Below are 15,989 nucleotides of genomic sequence, written 5' to 3' on the forward strand. Positions count from 1 at the left end.
AACACGCACACGACACACAAACACGGGGACACACACATGTACTCATGTACACACACGTGTACGCACACACATACACAGATACAGACACGGAAACATGCACATGACACACAAACACGGGGACACACACACGTACCCATGGACACACACGAGTACTCACACACATACACAGATACAGACACGGAAACATGCAAACGACACACAAACACAGGGACACACACATGTACTCGTGTACACACACGTGTACGCACACACATAGACATGGAAACATACATACGGCACACACAGGGACACACACAGCACACACAACGTATGTGTCCACATACACGCATAAACACGTACAACATACAGACATGGAAACACGCATACAACATACAGACACAGGGACACACACAGAGCACACACATGCACACGGCAGCAGGGTTTGCCACGAAATGGAAACCCCCAGCACAGGTCTGACCGGGCAGCCGGAAGGGTCTGACTCAACAACTGGAGCTGCGCCCTCGGCAGGACCACCGTCCAGGCCCCGGGTGTCTGTGTCACACGTGATTCTCACACACGCAGCAGGAGCTAACAGTTCTGAGCAAAGAGAGTGGAGGCAGAGAGAGTGCAGTCTCTGTCTGGAGGTGACAAGGCCAGAGTGGGCAGGCGGGTCTTCAGAAAAGGCCTGGAGAGATGCCAGCCCGAGAACGATGCCCAACCCAGGCGAGAACGGCACCTTCAGCTCCGTTTGGCTCTGACCCGGGCTGGGTCTGCTGCATGCGGTGCAGCGAGAGCAAACACGCATGGAGGCAAGAGTGCAGAGGCCACGGCGGGGTCAGCAGAGAGGGTCCCGGCTCCAACACAGCCCCTTCCATGGGGGTCAGCCCGGAAGGACGCTCGACCCCTGACCCAATGCGAGGTGGGGCTGTGTGCACACCTGCACGCACACCTGTACACACACCTGCACACCCCTCAACACGCTCCTGTACACATGCCTGTGCACGCAGACAGACAGACACGCTTCCCTTTGGACACACTGCCCCCGTCCCTTGAAGAAAGCACACGGTTGCACAGCATGGCGTCCACATCAGACTCATCAGTGACAGGGCTGGGGACAGCCCGACCCCGCTGCTCGCTGTGCACGCGATGCTGCACCCTGCCCCGTGTCAAGCTCCCATCAGAACTAAGGCGAGGCCAGGACATCAATGCCGTGAGGCACGTCTTTCCCCTGAAGGGCACCGCATACCCTGGGATGCGGTTGGTGTAAAGCTTCTGGAGCTTCCTGGGTGTGGAGCCAGTGTTCGGCACAGCCCCCACCCTGCCCGCTGCCCTGGGCACCCCAGGCCCATCCACCCTGCTGGGCTTCCGGCCCCGCAGGCGCCCCACGCCCTGAGCTACGGCGGGGTGGGGGGGGTGGGCAGGGCCAGGGAGCTGCAGGGCTTTGTCTGGGCTGTTAGTGGAGGACTGACCTCAGGCTTGGGGTCCCCGCCCAGAACACGGCCCCAGGGGACAGACTGACTGCCGACCGTCATCCCACACTGCAGGAGCGGGGCTGCCTCCAGGTGAGCACGGAAAAGCGAGGGCATGTCCCTGGCCTGCAGCGCCAGATCACGCCCACGAGAGATGGAACCGCCCACTCACTCATTTTCCATCACGATGTAGCCATACTCCTCCTCGGGGGGCTGGACTTGCAGCCGCAGGCCTGGGCCGGGGGGTACCTGTGCGCCGGCCCCGAGGCGCAGGGCCTCCTGCGGGGCCGTGCCCGGCCCGGGCCTCGCCTGCGGCGGCCTCTGCAGAAGCTCCTTGGAGTAGGTCTGGCTCCGCACGTTCTCCACGCCCGCGTGCTCCTCCTCCGAAGACAGGGAGGCCTCGGCGTCATCCCCCTTCTTGCTCTCCGTCTTGAAGGGCTCTGTGAGATGGGGGGCTGCAGGCAGGAACGGAGACCCAGGGCCCTGCAGGAGGTCCCCCAGTTGGACACCCAGACGGTTCACCTGGTGGAAAGGAAACCAGCATGGGAACATGCCCTGAGCGGCAGAGAGACCGTCTGTCCTGGATGCTCAGGGGATGGGGTGCCGTGTATGTGGGCCTGAGGGCCACAGGGGGCAGAATTAGGGTCTGGCCGTGTGCATCTCGTCTGGAGACCCCGAGCTCCGCTGGCCTAGTCCCCTGTGACTGGAATTAGGAACCGTGTCCCCAGACCCCACACCTCCCTCCACGGTGTGTTTCTGATGGACATTTAGAACAATCGTGGGTGTTTTCTTCCCCACTCATGCTCAGGCACTGAGCTAGGATCCGCTAACACAACCTGTGGAGAAGCGCTACCGAGACGGTCTTCTTTCCAACCCACAGAACAGAGCGTCTAGAGCCACAGCACTGCCCTTGGCTATGAACAGATTTCCTGCGTCCGTAAGACGACGACAGGCCAGCAAAGGCTCTTCAGCAGGAGGACAGGCCCCATGGTGCATAGGTGTCATCCACGTCCAGCCTTTTCCAGACCATCCTGACCAGCGCTGCTGTGGAAACCTGGACACGATGGAAGCCACCCCCAACCCCCCGTCTACCAGGAGCTGCCCTGCTGGGGAACTGAGTTTCTATTTACTTAATTTTAGTGGATTCGAGTCCACGCAGCCCCACGTGCCTGGTGGCTGCCATGTGGACAGCACAGGCCTGAAGGATCCAGAGGCTGCTAATGTCCATTAAAGGGACCCCGGTGACCGGCACACGCAGGGCGGCCTTGACGACAAGGCGGGCGTGGGGTGCTGTCGCATGACGTCACCCCCGTCTCCCTGGGTGGGAAGTTCTAAGGGAATTAACATGCTGCCTGTATTGACCCTTTTCCATACTCCTACAATGGATACATATTAGCATCTCATCTGAAGACAGACAACAGCATATATTAAAATACATACAAGTTTGTGTGTACTCTTCATGATTTCTCTCAGTTTTGAGATTATGAGGGTTTTTCTATCTTTTTCCTAAAAGAGTTCTCATATTTCCCCCATGTTCCTGAACCGCAGGCGACGCAGCTCACGCTGCACGGGGCCCGAGCTCCGGGGCGGGCCTCACCTCCCGGTAGAGTCCCTCGTCGCTGTCTCGCAGTCTGCTCTCTGTGGAAGACACAGCACAAGGTCACTGCACACCGGGGTGGACGCCAGGGTCCTGCTGCGGCGTGAGGACCACCGCCGACGCCCCCGACAGACCAGGGACGGCGCGCCCTCCGTAAGCGCCATGGCACAGGGGTGGCGGCTGAGGGGCCGGGACACAAGAGCCAGGGAGTCACGGTGCTCCTTCACGTCTGCTCGGAGTGGGGAGAGCAGCCGGGTGGGGCAGAGAGCAGTCACAGGAGGGAGACGGAGTGCGGGCCCAGCCGTGTCAGCTGGAGGCGCCTTCAGCCGCGTTACTTCTCTGCGGTGGCCGTTTCTCCAAAGACACAGCAGCAGCTGGTGCGTGGCTCCTCCGGGCGGCCGCCCTCGAGACCCCCCAGCCCAGCACAGGGACCGTTGCCCGAGACCACCTCCTCCAGACAGCGACGGGCATCCTCTCCTGCACCAGCTGAGCCCGTCCCCCCACGAGAGGGGGGCCTGCGCCCTCCCCAGCTCCTCCTGGGGCCCATTGTGTGCAGGGCTCCGCCCAGGGGTCAGGGTCACTGCCTGACCCTGGGAACAGGCCAGACGGGGAGACGAGCCTGCCCGGGTCAGCCCTCCACCCCCAAGGGCCGGGCCGCTGTCTGTGAGTGTGTGTGAGTGGGCATGAGTGTGCATGTGCGTGAGCTGCCGGGTGTTTGTGTACGTGTGTGTGTGCTGGGGGTGTGAGGGAGTGTCTCTGTGTGTGCGTGTGTGTGAGTGTGTGAGACCGTGTGAGTTTGTGCGTCTATGTGTGTGTCTATATGTGTGTGAGTGTACCTGTGTATGAGTGTGTGATGTGGGTTGTGTGTGTGTGTGTGTGGTGGGTGAGTTTCTGTGAGTGTGCGACTGTATGTGGGTGAGTGTGTGCGTGTGGGTGATGTGGGTTGTGTGACCGTGTATATGGTGGGGGGTATCTGTAAGTGTGTGAGACTGTGTGGGTGAGTTTGTGTATGTGATATGGGTTGTGTGAGTGTGTGAGAAGGATGTGTGTGTGCTGTGGTGTGAGGGTCTCTGCGTTCTCGCTGGAGCCCCTCGGAGGAGGGTGTGAGCCTCGCACAGACCCTTTCACTTGACCATTGGAGTATCTGACTCTAACTTTAACTCACAAACCCCACACAAAGCGCTTCCATCCGCCCTGCCCCTGCACGGAGGCACCTGCCCTCCCTCACCAGAGTGCAGCCCACCCTCCAACACGCCTGCCCTGCAAGCTCAGCCCGTTAGGAGAGCGTCCAGAGGCAGAGTCACACGGACCAAAGTCGTCACTGCAGACCCACCTCCCAGCAGCAAGCAGGCAGCACCATGCGGCAAGCCTGCGGCCGCGGGCCCAGATGCACACGCGTGTGAGCTCACCTGGCACGCGGTCTCTGTGCAGCGCGGCCCCTGCGCCGTTCATCTCCGCTCCGCGTCTGCCGGCTCTCCCGGCCGCGCCCGGCGCCCCGGCCACACCCCCACTCGGCACCGCGATCGCAAGGGCGCGGACCACCTCATCTACGTCCAGGGCACTCAGACCGTCCACGCCGGCTGGGCGCTTCTGCAGGTCCTTCAGCAGCATCTGAACACGAGCTTCTAAACAGACACGCAAAAGGGAGACACACGGAGGCGAGGGCAGCGTTAGGACGAGGAGGCGAGGCCGGCGGAGGAGCAGGCGGGTGGACGATGCGCACAGCCATGGAGTGGGAGCAGGGACCCCCAAGCGGAAGTTCTGTGGGGGCGGAGCAGGGCGTCTGAAGCCTAGAGCTCCCTGCACAGGCCGCCGGCAGACTGATGGGGAACAAGGGCCAGGGAGTCTGTGGGCAGACCGCAGGAAGGACCGGGATCAGCAGGACAGAGAAAACCCTGGCGCCTGGGCACGGCAGTGGGTAGCAGAGGTGAGACAGGACCTGAGAGGGAGGGGCAGAGGAAGGGAAACCCCACAAACCCCCAGGACCAGCGACCAGCACCAACCCCACACACCCCCAGGACCAACGACCATCATCAAGTCCGAGGCTCAAGGCCCTCGGTCAGCTCCAGGAAGAGGAACAAAGAGCAGCACACGGCCAGGCTCCCCCCAGAAAACCAGGTGGACGAGACGTTACACCGCCCAGGGGCCAGGACATGTCCCTGCCCTGGAAGCAGGACACACGTGACCGGACGCACACTTACACACGTGTAACTGTGACACATGTGACACGATGCACACTTACACACGTGTTAACTGACACACATGACATGATGCACACTTACACACGCATAACTGTGACACACATGATGGGACACACACGCGCGTAACTGTGACACATGTGACGGGATGCACAATCACGCATAACTGTGACATGTGGCAGGGAACGCACGCTTACACACGCGTAAGTGTGACACATGTGACATGATGCACACTTACACACGCGTAACTGTGACACACGTGATGGGACGCACACTTACACATGTATAACTGTGACACGTGACATGATGCACACTTACACACGCAATACTGTGACACATGTGATGGGACACACACGTGCGTAACTGTGACACATGTGACGGGATGCACAATCACGTGTAACTGTGACACGTGACATGATGCAGAATTACACGTAACTGTGACACGTGACAGGGAACGCACACTTACACACGTGTTAACTGACACACGTGACGTGATGCACACTTACACACTGGGCCATTTATACATGAGGGACGCATTTGAACCACTGAAAGGGAAGATGTCTAAATTCAGAAGTCTAGTTACCCAGCAAAAATATTCTTCAAACGCCAGAGTGGAAGAAAGACATTCATTTTCACATTATTGAAAAAGAGACTTAGGCCCCACCCCCCTGGGCCGCCGGCCCTTCTGACCACCCCAGCCCAGGTCCCAGCAGCTGGGGCCGCCCTGTGCCCCAGAGCCCCGGGCTCACTCTCACCTGCCGGACCTGCGCCCCCGAACCCTGCCCGCCTCACCCACTTCCTGCAAAACCACCGCTAGGCCCCGCCGCGACTCCCTGCCTCCACCCCGCCAGCACCTTCCATCAGAACCCTCTCCCGACCTGCTGGTCTCACCAGGCCGGGACAGTAATAAAGCCTGTGCTTCGAGACAGCTCCCCCTGGAAGGAAGTGAGCTGGACGCCTTCCCGGTGCTGCTGCCCCAGGGGCCACGCCCCAGACCCTGGGGAGGCCCTGCCCCCGCAGCCCTACCTGCAGCCCCACAGACGCCCCCGAACGTTCAGGGACCAAACGCTCGCTCAGAAATAACCTCCAGGGGTGAACGGGGAGAACACGTCCCATTTCCCACAAACACTGTGAAACGCAGAGAAGTGCGCCTGGCACAGAGCGGCATGGGGGCTCCAGGTGAGCACCACCCCGCCCACCACGCACGGCAGGGTCAGGAGTCCCGCTCTTCTGGACTGACAAGGGCCCCTGCTGTTTTACAGACAAGAGAAAAACTGAGGCACAGTGAAAAGCGAGAGGAACAACGTGCAGCGGCTTCTTACGCCTCCCACCCCACACACACGTCGCCTTTCAGTCTGGTCACGGCCAGGGTGAAGAGGGGAGGAGACACACGGCCTGGGGTCAGAGGACAGGACAGGCCCTTCAGGCGCCATCCCCCCAGGGGCCAGAGCGTGCCGGACCCACCACGGCATCCTGCACACTGACCCCGGCGGGAAATGGATCAGTCCACAAACGAGAGGTCTTGACAAGTGTTGGATCCCACGTGCGTTTCTGCTGGATGCACACTTAACCCGGAAAGGCGGCCCAGGATGATGCTGTGTTGCTGAGGCCCCGGGCTCACCGGGGATCTACTCCGGGTTGGCACAGGGTGGCGCCCATCCCAGTGAGGGCACAAAAGGCGGAGCCCCGCCCCAACTGTGCCCTGCGAGGACGTCTCACGACCCAGTGACGCCCCCGAGCCATGCTGATGGCCGGCCTCCCTTCTCAGATCTTCCTCTCCAGCCCCTCCCACCCGCAGCAGTCCCCAGCCAGTTTGGCACCAAGGGCCAGTTTCCTGCAGGTTTTCCATGGATGGGGCGGGGGCATGGCTCAAGCGGTGATGTGAGTGACAGGGAGCGAGGGGAGCTGCAGATGGAGCTGGGCCCGCTGCCCGCCGCTCCCCTCCTGCTGTGCGCCTGGCTCCTGACAGACTGTGGGCCAGCACCCGTCCACGGCCCCACCTCCAGACCTGGAGCACGGCCGGGTGGGGTGACCATGTCAGAACCGTAATGAGAACGGAGCACAAGAGGGTCAGGGCAACAGCTCAGACCCTGGGCTGCAGCAAACTGGCCACGGACAAAGCTGAGAAGTTGAGGCATCACAGTCTCGCGGGCACGTCTGGCTGGCGGGTGGCAGTGTCCACGTCCCCTGCCTCCCTGGTGCCCGCCCCCCTGGAGGCGGCCGGGGTCTCAGCTCCCCGTGCAGCAGACTCTCCATCCTTTCTGCCCGCACGCATCCCTTTGCTGGGCTCTCAGGCTGCCAGAGGCCAGGTCACAAGGGAGGCTTGTGAGCATGAGACCCAGGCCTCCCAGGGGCTCCAGCTAAACCGTGGTGCTCAGGAGCAGGGCTCCCCCCGCCCTGCCCTCTTCTCCTTCCCTCCTCAAATGCTTCTGTGCATTTTCTGTGCCCAGGGGTCTGTCAGGAAGCAGGAGCAAAGCAGTCAGCAAAGCCCCTGCTACCACAGAGTGCTCGCCCATCGTGGGAGAGACAAAGCAGACGAAGCAGGACACACACCTGGCGGTGATGTGCTGCACGTGCCCCATCACTCAGCTGTGCCCAACTCTGCGACCCCGTGGACTGCAGCCTGCCAGGCTCTTCCGTCCATGGGATTCTCCAGGCAAGAATACTAGAGTGGGTTGCCATGCCCTCCTCCAGGGGATCTTCCCAACCCAGGGATCCAACCCAGGTCTCCCGCGCTGCAGGTGGATTTCTTCACCGTCTGAGCCACCAGAGAAGGGCCTGGTGCTGATGGGGCTGTGGAAATGATAACCCAGAGTTGGAGGCCAGGGCAGTGGGAAGGGCAGATGCTCTGACAGGACTGTCAGAGAAAAGCTCACAGAGACCCAGAGAGGGGGTCCTGAGCCCAGGGACCGCCCAGAGGACACGCTCTGCGGGCAGAGGAGACGAGTGCAAAGCCCTGAGCAGCGGGGCTGGAAGGACGGAGGATGGCCAGAGGGTGACCCAGAGCAGTGGAGCGGCAGCGCAGGGGGCTCACAGGTTCTCAAACCACAGCAAGGCCCCGGGATTCTGCTGAGCGGGATGAGAAGCCCCTGCCGGGTCTGAGCAGTGAGCCGTCAACTGACTTACAACATACGAGGCTTGCAGGCTTGAGACAGGGTAGACAGGGTGGCCGCATGGGGCTCCTGCAGGAACCCAGCAGGATGGCGTGGGGCAGGCGGAGCTGCAGGGGTCCGAGTGGGCTTCTGTGGCAGGGCTGGGCGCGCTGGACGTGGGTGCAGGAGTTGGCGCTGAGCCCAGCAGACAGTGACTGATGGCGAGGCTGGAGCTTGTGAGGTCAGCTCCCGACATCTGGGAACCTGGGGCCCTCGACAGCCCCTCAAAGCATCCCACCGAGTGGTGGGATGTTTTATGCAATCCACGCAGGGCAAGTGAGGCCACAAAGCCTAGAAGACCCACCACAGACGAGGGCCACGATCGTGTAAGGATACAGAGTGCCCTGCAGAGACCCCTCCGGTCTCCGCCCTGCCTGTGTAGACGAGGCAGGGATTCCCACTGGAAGAGGTTACAGAGAAAACGGAATCAAATGTGCAGACTGTCGACCATATCCAACAAGCAGAGCGAAGGCGGAAGCTGTGCACTCCTCCAACGGCCTGTCCTGATGTGTAACAGCTAAGGAAAGCCTCCCTAAGGTCACCACACGTCTTCCCTTTGACGTCCCTCAGCTCTCGTCTCCTTATCTGGAGGGAAGCGCAGCATGAAAAAGCTCGTGTTCATTAAGTTAAAGACTAATGAACGGGAGGGACTTTCCACGGGCCTCTGTGACTACAGTAAGAAACACCCACCTTCAAAGTGGAATAATAAATCGCTAACACTGTCTCTTCTCATGCAAAAGGGAGACTTTTCAGATGACAAGTGAAAAATAACCAGGAAACCCTTAGGTGTGCAGTGCGAGAAGCTGAGCGGCTGGCCATTTAGGAGGAGAGTGATCAACGGGAGTTAGGGATCACCCACCAAGGGAGTGCGCCACCCACGCTGAGTCAGCACAGAGGTGTCTGCTGTCAGCCTCTGAAGATGAGCAGGGCGAGGAGACCCTCTTTAAAGAGTCCAGCCGGCCCCGTGGCCTGAGGAGGAACCGCAGCACAGTCAAACGCCACACGCATCAAAGCGGAACACTGTGTTCCGTCAGCCGCACCAGGTAATTCCGAGATCCGGCTGGCTTATCATGACACTGTAAGTAGCTTTCAGTGTGCCAAGTGGGCTCTAGCAGAGCAATTACATGAAATGTCAGGACATCAAATATGGGGGGCCTGGAGCAGGAGACCAGCTCCCTGCACAGCTCCCACGGGCCCGACCCACGGGAAGCACACGTCTGAATAGGGCCCCCGACACATGCCGCAGCTCCAGAGGAGATGCAGCCGCGAGCAGCTGGCCTTACCACAAAGCCACAAACAGAGGGTGCAACTCAGGCAGCCAGACCTACTCCTAAGTGCCTCTGTCAGCACGTGTTCACGAGAGTACACCATTCAGGCTGGTCCACATACACACGTCATCACCACCACCGTCACCATGACCATCACCTTCATCACCATCACCACCATCACCACCATCATCACCACCACCGTCACCATGACCATCACCTTCATCACCACCACCACCATCACCACCATCACCATGACCATGACCATCACCTTCATCACCACCACCACCATCACCACCATCATCACCATCACCATGACCATCACCTTCATCACCACCACCACCATCACCACCATCATCACCACCGCCATGACCATGACCATCACCATGACCCCCATCACCATGACCATCACCTTCATCACCATCACCACCTTCATCACCACCACCACCATCACCACCATCATCACCACCACCATGACCATCACCATGACCCCCATCACCATGACCATCACCATGACCATCACCTTCATCACCACCACCACCATCACCACCATCATCACCATCACCATGACCATGACCATCACCATGACCATCACCTTCATCACCACCAGCACCATCATCACCATCATCACCATCACCATGACCATCACCTTCATCACCACCATCACCACCATCATCACCATCACCATGACCATCACCTTCATCACCACCACCACCATCACCACCATCATCACCACCACCATGACCATGACCATCACCATGACCCCCATCACCATGACCATCACCTTCATCACCTTCATCACCACCACCACCATGACCTTCATCCCCATCCCCATCACCACCATCACCACCACCATCATCACCGTAAAGACCATCACCCTCATAATCACCATCACTACCACCACCATCATCAGGGGGAATTTCCTGCGTTCCTTTTGTTTAGAAAGTATACAATTCATTTAATTGCTAGAGTCCATCTCCGGTATTTTGCGATGGGTTTAGACAAATTCCACGAGAGATTATTATTTTATCCTGACCTCACCTGGGCCTCCACCCAGGAGATTTGGGCATAATCATCACGCGTTGGCTTCCTATCTATTTTCACTGAAAGCAGCACAAGTAAATTGTGTTTTCCTCCCAACCTGGGGCCTGTGGTGTCCCAGCCAGGTGGCACGCATCACTCAGGCTGAATGAAAACCCCGGCCCGCAGCTGGGATAAAGCGCCCAGCACCCACAGAGGCCACGGTGTCATACTCGCAGACCGCAGGCACCAGCCTCTCTCTAAACACGTAATATTGAGTCGCAGCACAAAAAATCAGATCAGCTTCGGCCTTACTCACGTGATTCACTTGGTAGTGGGGCTGGAGTCCAAGTGTTGCCAAGGGATGCCTCGTTTAGATCCACGTGAGGCTGAACCCTCAGGCGAGCATCCTAGACACGTGCTGGGGGGCAAATGCAGCCTGGAGCAGAAAACGCCACGGGAAGGGCTGCCCGGGACCAGCCCCGGTAACCTGTCTGTCAGCTCAGTGGGCTGAGCCCACAAGGGGCCTGGATCCCACTCACAGGATCCGCTCTGGGTGTGAGAGCTGTGAACCCTCTCCGAGCGAAGGCTGGATGGCAGGTGTCCAGGCGTGCAGCTCCACACTGCACTTCTGCAGCTGAGAGCTGCATCTGGACCAGAGCCAGTGTGCATACACCTCAGCTTTTACAGACAAAAAGTGGACGGGGCAGTTTTCATCACCTAAGGGTGCCCGGGGTTCATGAGCCTCGCCTGAATTTTCACCTAGAGCTGGAGGAAGAGCAAGGCCCGGCAGATGAGCTGGAGGGACTGGGGAAGGGTGGGGAGCAGTGGGCCGTGCCCCGGGTGGGCTGGGGGGCGGGTGAGGCCTCGCAAACACGCCCGGGCACCGGAGGACACAGCAGTGTGCATGGCACTGAGCCGGGGCTCTCTGCACGTGGAGAACTCTGGGTCTCCCCGTAACCTTCACTACTTTCACAACTGGTTAAAAGCACAGCAAACAGTCTTCACAGGCTCTGGTTCCTGTGGCGAGCCGAAGACAGAACCCGAGAGCAGCGTTCGGTGAGCTGCGTTCCCGGCTGCCGACCAGGGCTCCATCCTGACAGCAGATGCAGGCCCGGTGGCTGCAGCCCACCCCACGCCCCAGCACACGCCCTTCCCCAGGGTCCGGCACGCGGGGCTTTTAATGTTATGTGAATTCAAGCTTTTTCACAGGGACAAGGTGTAAATAGTGAATAAACAAAGGAAGAGGGTCTCTTGTCTAAGTTTTTACCAAATGCCCATTCCCCACACACATGAAATCTGTGGTCAGACTGCTGTATTTGGAGCAGGGATGGGTTCTCCTGAGCCATGACAGCCACGAATCGGACTCGGCCGTCCTGCAGGAGGGTGTCTGCTCTGAGTCACCCACATCTCTCATCTGCGCTTCAGCCCTCTGGGTGCGCAGCACAGCCACAGAGGAAGGGCACCCACTCACTGACCTTGAAGCACCTGCTGGAGGGACAAGACCACTTGGGCTGCTCCCCAGGGACTGAGACACTGTGGGCGCCAGCGTGGAAATCTGCCACCTAAACCCTTAGCAGCGTGCCGAGAGTAGGGTCACCCTAGCACCTCTGGGGGTCTCAGCCAGTTGGGTGATAATGCTGCCCACCAGTGTCCCATCATAACCCTGACCCCAATGCAACACCCCTTGAGCCCTGGCTCTGGTGGCCAGTAGGGCTGTATGTGTGAGCCCCCAAGACGCCTCTGACAAACAGCCGCTCCTTCAAGACTGGGGAGGTGGTTGATACAGGCCAAACAATGAAGACACGGAGGACTACGTTCCAATGAAAAGAACAAGACGAAACCTCTGAAAAAGAACTCAAGGAAACAGAGAGAAGCAACTCGCCTGGAAGGGTGTGAAACAATAAAGACGCTCACTGAAGTCAGGAGAACGGAGGAATACAACCAGGGATTGACAAAGGAGTAGGAACTGCAAGAAAGTGCCAAACAGAAGCTATAACGGAACAGAAAGATCTGCTGGAAGGCTCCAACTGCAGACTGGATGAGGCAGAACAGGAGTCAGCCGCTGGAGACAAGCAGCGGAGCTCGCCCGGACAAAGCAGCAAAACGAAAGGGGTCCTAGCACGTGAAGACACCCCAGAGGGCCTCTGGGACAACATCCAGTGAAATGACGTCTGCTTTATAGGGACTCCAGAAGGATACGAGACAGAGAGAAAGGGCCAGAAAGATTACTAGAAGAAATAGTGATAAAAACTTCCCCAATCTGGGGAAGGAAACAGATATCCAGGCTGCCTGCCAATGCAGGAGCTCAGGAGATGTCAGTTCAATGCCTTGGTTGGGAGGATGCCCTGGAATAGGAAATGGCAACCTACTCCAGGATTCTTGCCTGGAGAGTTCCATGGACAGATGAGCCTGGAGGGCCCCAGTCCACAGGATGGCAAAGAACTGGACATGATATGCAGGTCCTGGAAGTGCACAGAATTCTGGAGAAGATGAACCCAAAGAGACACACCAGCACATCAGTTCAGTTGCTAAGTCCTGTCTGACTCTTTGAGACCCCATGGACTACAGCACACCAGGCTTCCCTGTCCATCACCAAGTCCCAGAGCTTACTCAAACTCATGTCCATTGAGTCGGTGATGCCATCCAACCATCTCATCCTCTGTTGTCCCCTTCTCTTCCTGCCTTCAATCTTTCCCAGCATCAGAGTCTTTTCTAAGAAGTCAGTTCTTCGCATGAGGTGGCCAAAATATTGGAGCTTCAGCTTTAGCATGAGTCTTTCCAATGAACACCCAGGCCTGATCTCCTTTAGGATGGACTGGTTGGATCTCCTCGCAGTCCAAGGGACTCAAAAGAGTCTTCTCCAACACCACAGCTCAAAAGCATCAATTCTTTGGCGTTCAGCTTTCTTCATAGTCCAACTCTCACATCCATACATGACTACTGGAAAAACCATAGCCTTGACTAGATGGATCTTTGTTGGCAAAATAATGTCTCTGCTTTTTAATATGCTGTCTAGGTTGGTCATAGCTTTTCTTCCAAGGAGCAAGTGTCTTTTTAATTTCATGGCTGCAGTCACCATCTGCAGTGATTTTGGAGTCCAAGAAAATAAAGTGTCTCACTGTTTCCATTGTTTCCCTATCTATTTGCCATGAAGTGATGGGACCAGATGCCACGATCCTAGTTTTTTGAACGTTGAGCTTTAAGCCAACTTTTTCACTCTCCTCTTTCACTTTCATCAAGAGGCTCTCTAGTTCTTCTTCACTTTCTGCCATAAGGGTGGTGTCATCTGCATATCTGAGGTTACTGAAATTTCTGCCGGCAGTCTTGATTCCAGCTTGTGCTTCATCCAGCTGGGCATTTCTCATGATGTACTCTGCGTATAAGTTAAATAAGCAGGGTGACAATATACAGCCTTGACGTACTCCTTTTCCAATTTGGAACCAGTCCGTTGTTCCATCACCTCCACTAACACCAACACATATTATAATGAAAACAGTAAAAGTTAAGGATAATGAGAGAATCCTAAAAGCAGCAAGAGAAAAACAACTTGTTATTCGCAAGGGAACCCCCACGAGGCTGTCAGCAGGTTTTTTGGCAGAAACTTTGCAGGCCATAACGGAGTGGCATGACATGTTCAAAGTGCTGAACGGAAACCACTTCCGACCAAGAATTCTCTAGTGGGCAAGGTTATCATTCCTTGTGCATGGGTCAGAAGAATTAACATTGCTAACTGTTCATACTACCCCAAGGGGTTTCCAAGGTGGCTTAGTGGTTAAAGAAGCTGCCTGCCAATGCAGGAGGCTCAGGAGATGTCAATTCGATCCCTGGGATGGGAAGATCCCCTGGAGGAGGAAATGGCAACCCACTCCAGGATTCTTGCCTAGAGAATTCCATGGACAGAGGAGCCTTGGGCCCCACTCCACAGGGCTGCAAAGAATTGGACACCACTGACCACTCATGCAGGCAGTTATAAAACAGCGTGGTATTTCTCCTGGCACAAAAACAGACACACAGATTAATGGGACAAAACCGAGAGCTTGTACGGTCAATTAATCCACAATAAAGGAGCTAAAAATATATAATGGAGAAAAGACAGCCTCTTCAGTAAATGGTGTCAGGAAAACGGAACAGCCACATGTAAAGGAGTGAAACTATGCTGCAACCTTACGCCACACACAGGAATCAACTTCAAACGCACCAAAGACTTGAAGGTACGACCCGAAAGCCTGAAAGTCCGAGAAGAAAACATACACAGTAACTTCATGACATCCTAGAGACATTTTCGTGGATCTGACACCAAAGGCAAGGGAAACAAATGCAGAAAACTAAACAAATGGAACAATGTCAAACTGAAAAGCTTCTACACAACGAAGAGTCAGTCAGTTCAGTCGCTCAGTCGTGTCCAACTCTTTGTGACCCCATGAATCGCAGCACGCCAGGCCTCCCTGTCCATCACCAACTCCCGGAATTCACCCAGACTCACGTCCATCCAGTCAGTGATGCCATCCAGCCATCTCATCCTCTGTCGTCCCCTTCTCCTCCTGCCCCCAATCCCTCCCAGCATCAGGGTCTTTTCCAATGAGTCAACTCTTCGCATGAGGTGGCCAAAGCACTGGAGTTTCAGCTTCAGCATCATTCCCTCCAAAGAAATCCCAGGGCTGGTCTCCTTCAGAATGGACTGGTTGGCTCTCCTTGCAGTCCAAGGGACTCTCAAGAGTCTTTTCCAACACCACAGTTCAAAAGCATCAATTCTTCGGCGCTCAGCCTTCTTCACAGTCCAACTCTCACATCCATACATGACCACAGGAAAAACCATAGCCTTGACTAGACAGACCTTTCTTGGCAAAGTAATGTCTCTGCTTTTTAATATGCTGTCTAGATTGGTCATAGCTTTTCTTCCAAGGAGTAAGTGTCTTTTAATTTCATGGCTGCAATCACCATCTGCAGTGATTTTGGAGCCTCAAAAAATAAAGTCTGACACTGTTTCCCCATCTATTTCCCATGCAGTGATGGGGCCAGATGCCATGATCTTCGTTGTCTGAATGTTGAGCTTTAAGACAACTTTTTCACTCTCCTCTTTCACTTTCATCAAGAGGCTTTTTAGTTCCTCTTCATTTTCTGCCATAAGGGTGGTATCATCTGCATATCTGAGGTTACTGATATTTCTCCTGGCAATCTTAATTCCAGCTTGTGCTTCTTCCAGCCCAGCCTTTCTCTGATGTACTCTGCATATAATTTAAATAAGCAGGGTGACAATATACAGCCTTGACATACTCCTTTTCCTATTTGGAACCAGGCTGTTGTTC

The 15,989-nt window shown here is 56.6% G+C and overlaps 1 protein-coding gene across 5 annotated transcripts in view; it reads right to left on the minus strand.

Moving 5' to 3' along the window:
* Positions 1-15,989, minus strand: part of PTPRN2 (protein tyrosine phosphatase receptor type N2) — a 599,207-nt gene that overhangs the window by 363,541 nt on the left and 219,677 nt on the right. For all 5 annotated transcript variants that reach the window (XM_061415339.1, XM_061415342.1, XM_061415343.1 and 2 more), the window contains 3 exons: positions 4,455-4,670; positions 3,046-3,086; positions 1,621-1,970 (listed from right to left, as the gene is read on the minus strand). In XM_061415339.1, the coding sequence (XP_061271323.1) occupies positions 1,621-1,970; positions 3,046-3,086; positions 4,455-4,670 (607 nt within the window). The remainder of the gene's footprint in view (positions 1-1,620; positions 1,971-3,045; positions 3,087-4,454; positions 4,671-15,989) is intronic.

Source organism: Bos javanicus, chromosome 4 (assembly GCF_032452875.1).
Source record: "Bos javanicus breed banteng chromosome 4, ARS-OSU_banteng_1.0, whole genome shotgun sequence".
NCBI classification, from domain to species: Eukaryota; Metazoa; Chordata; class Mammalia; order Artiodactyla; family Bovidae; genus Bos; species Bos javanicus.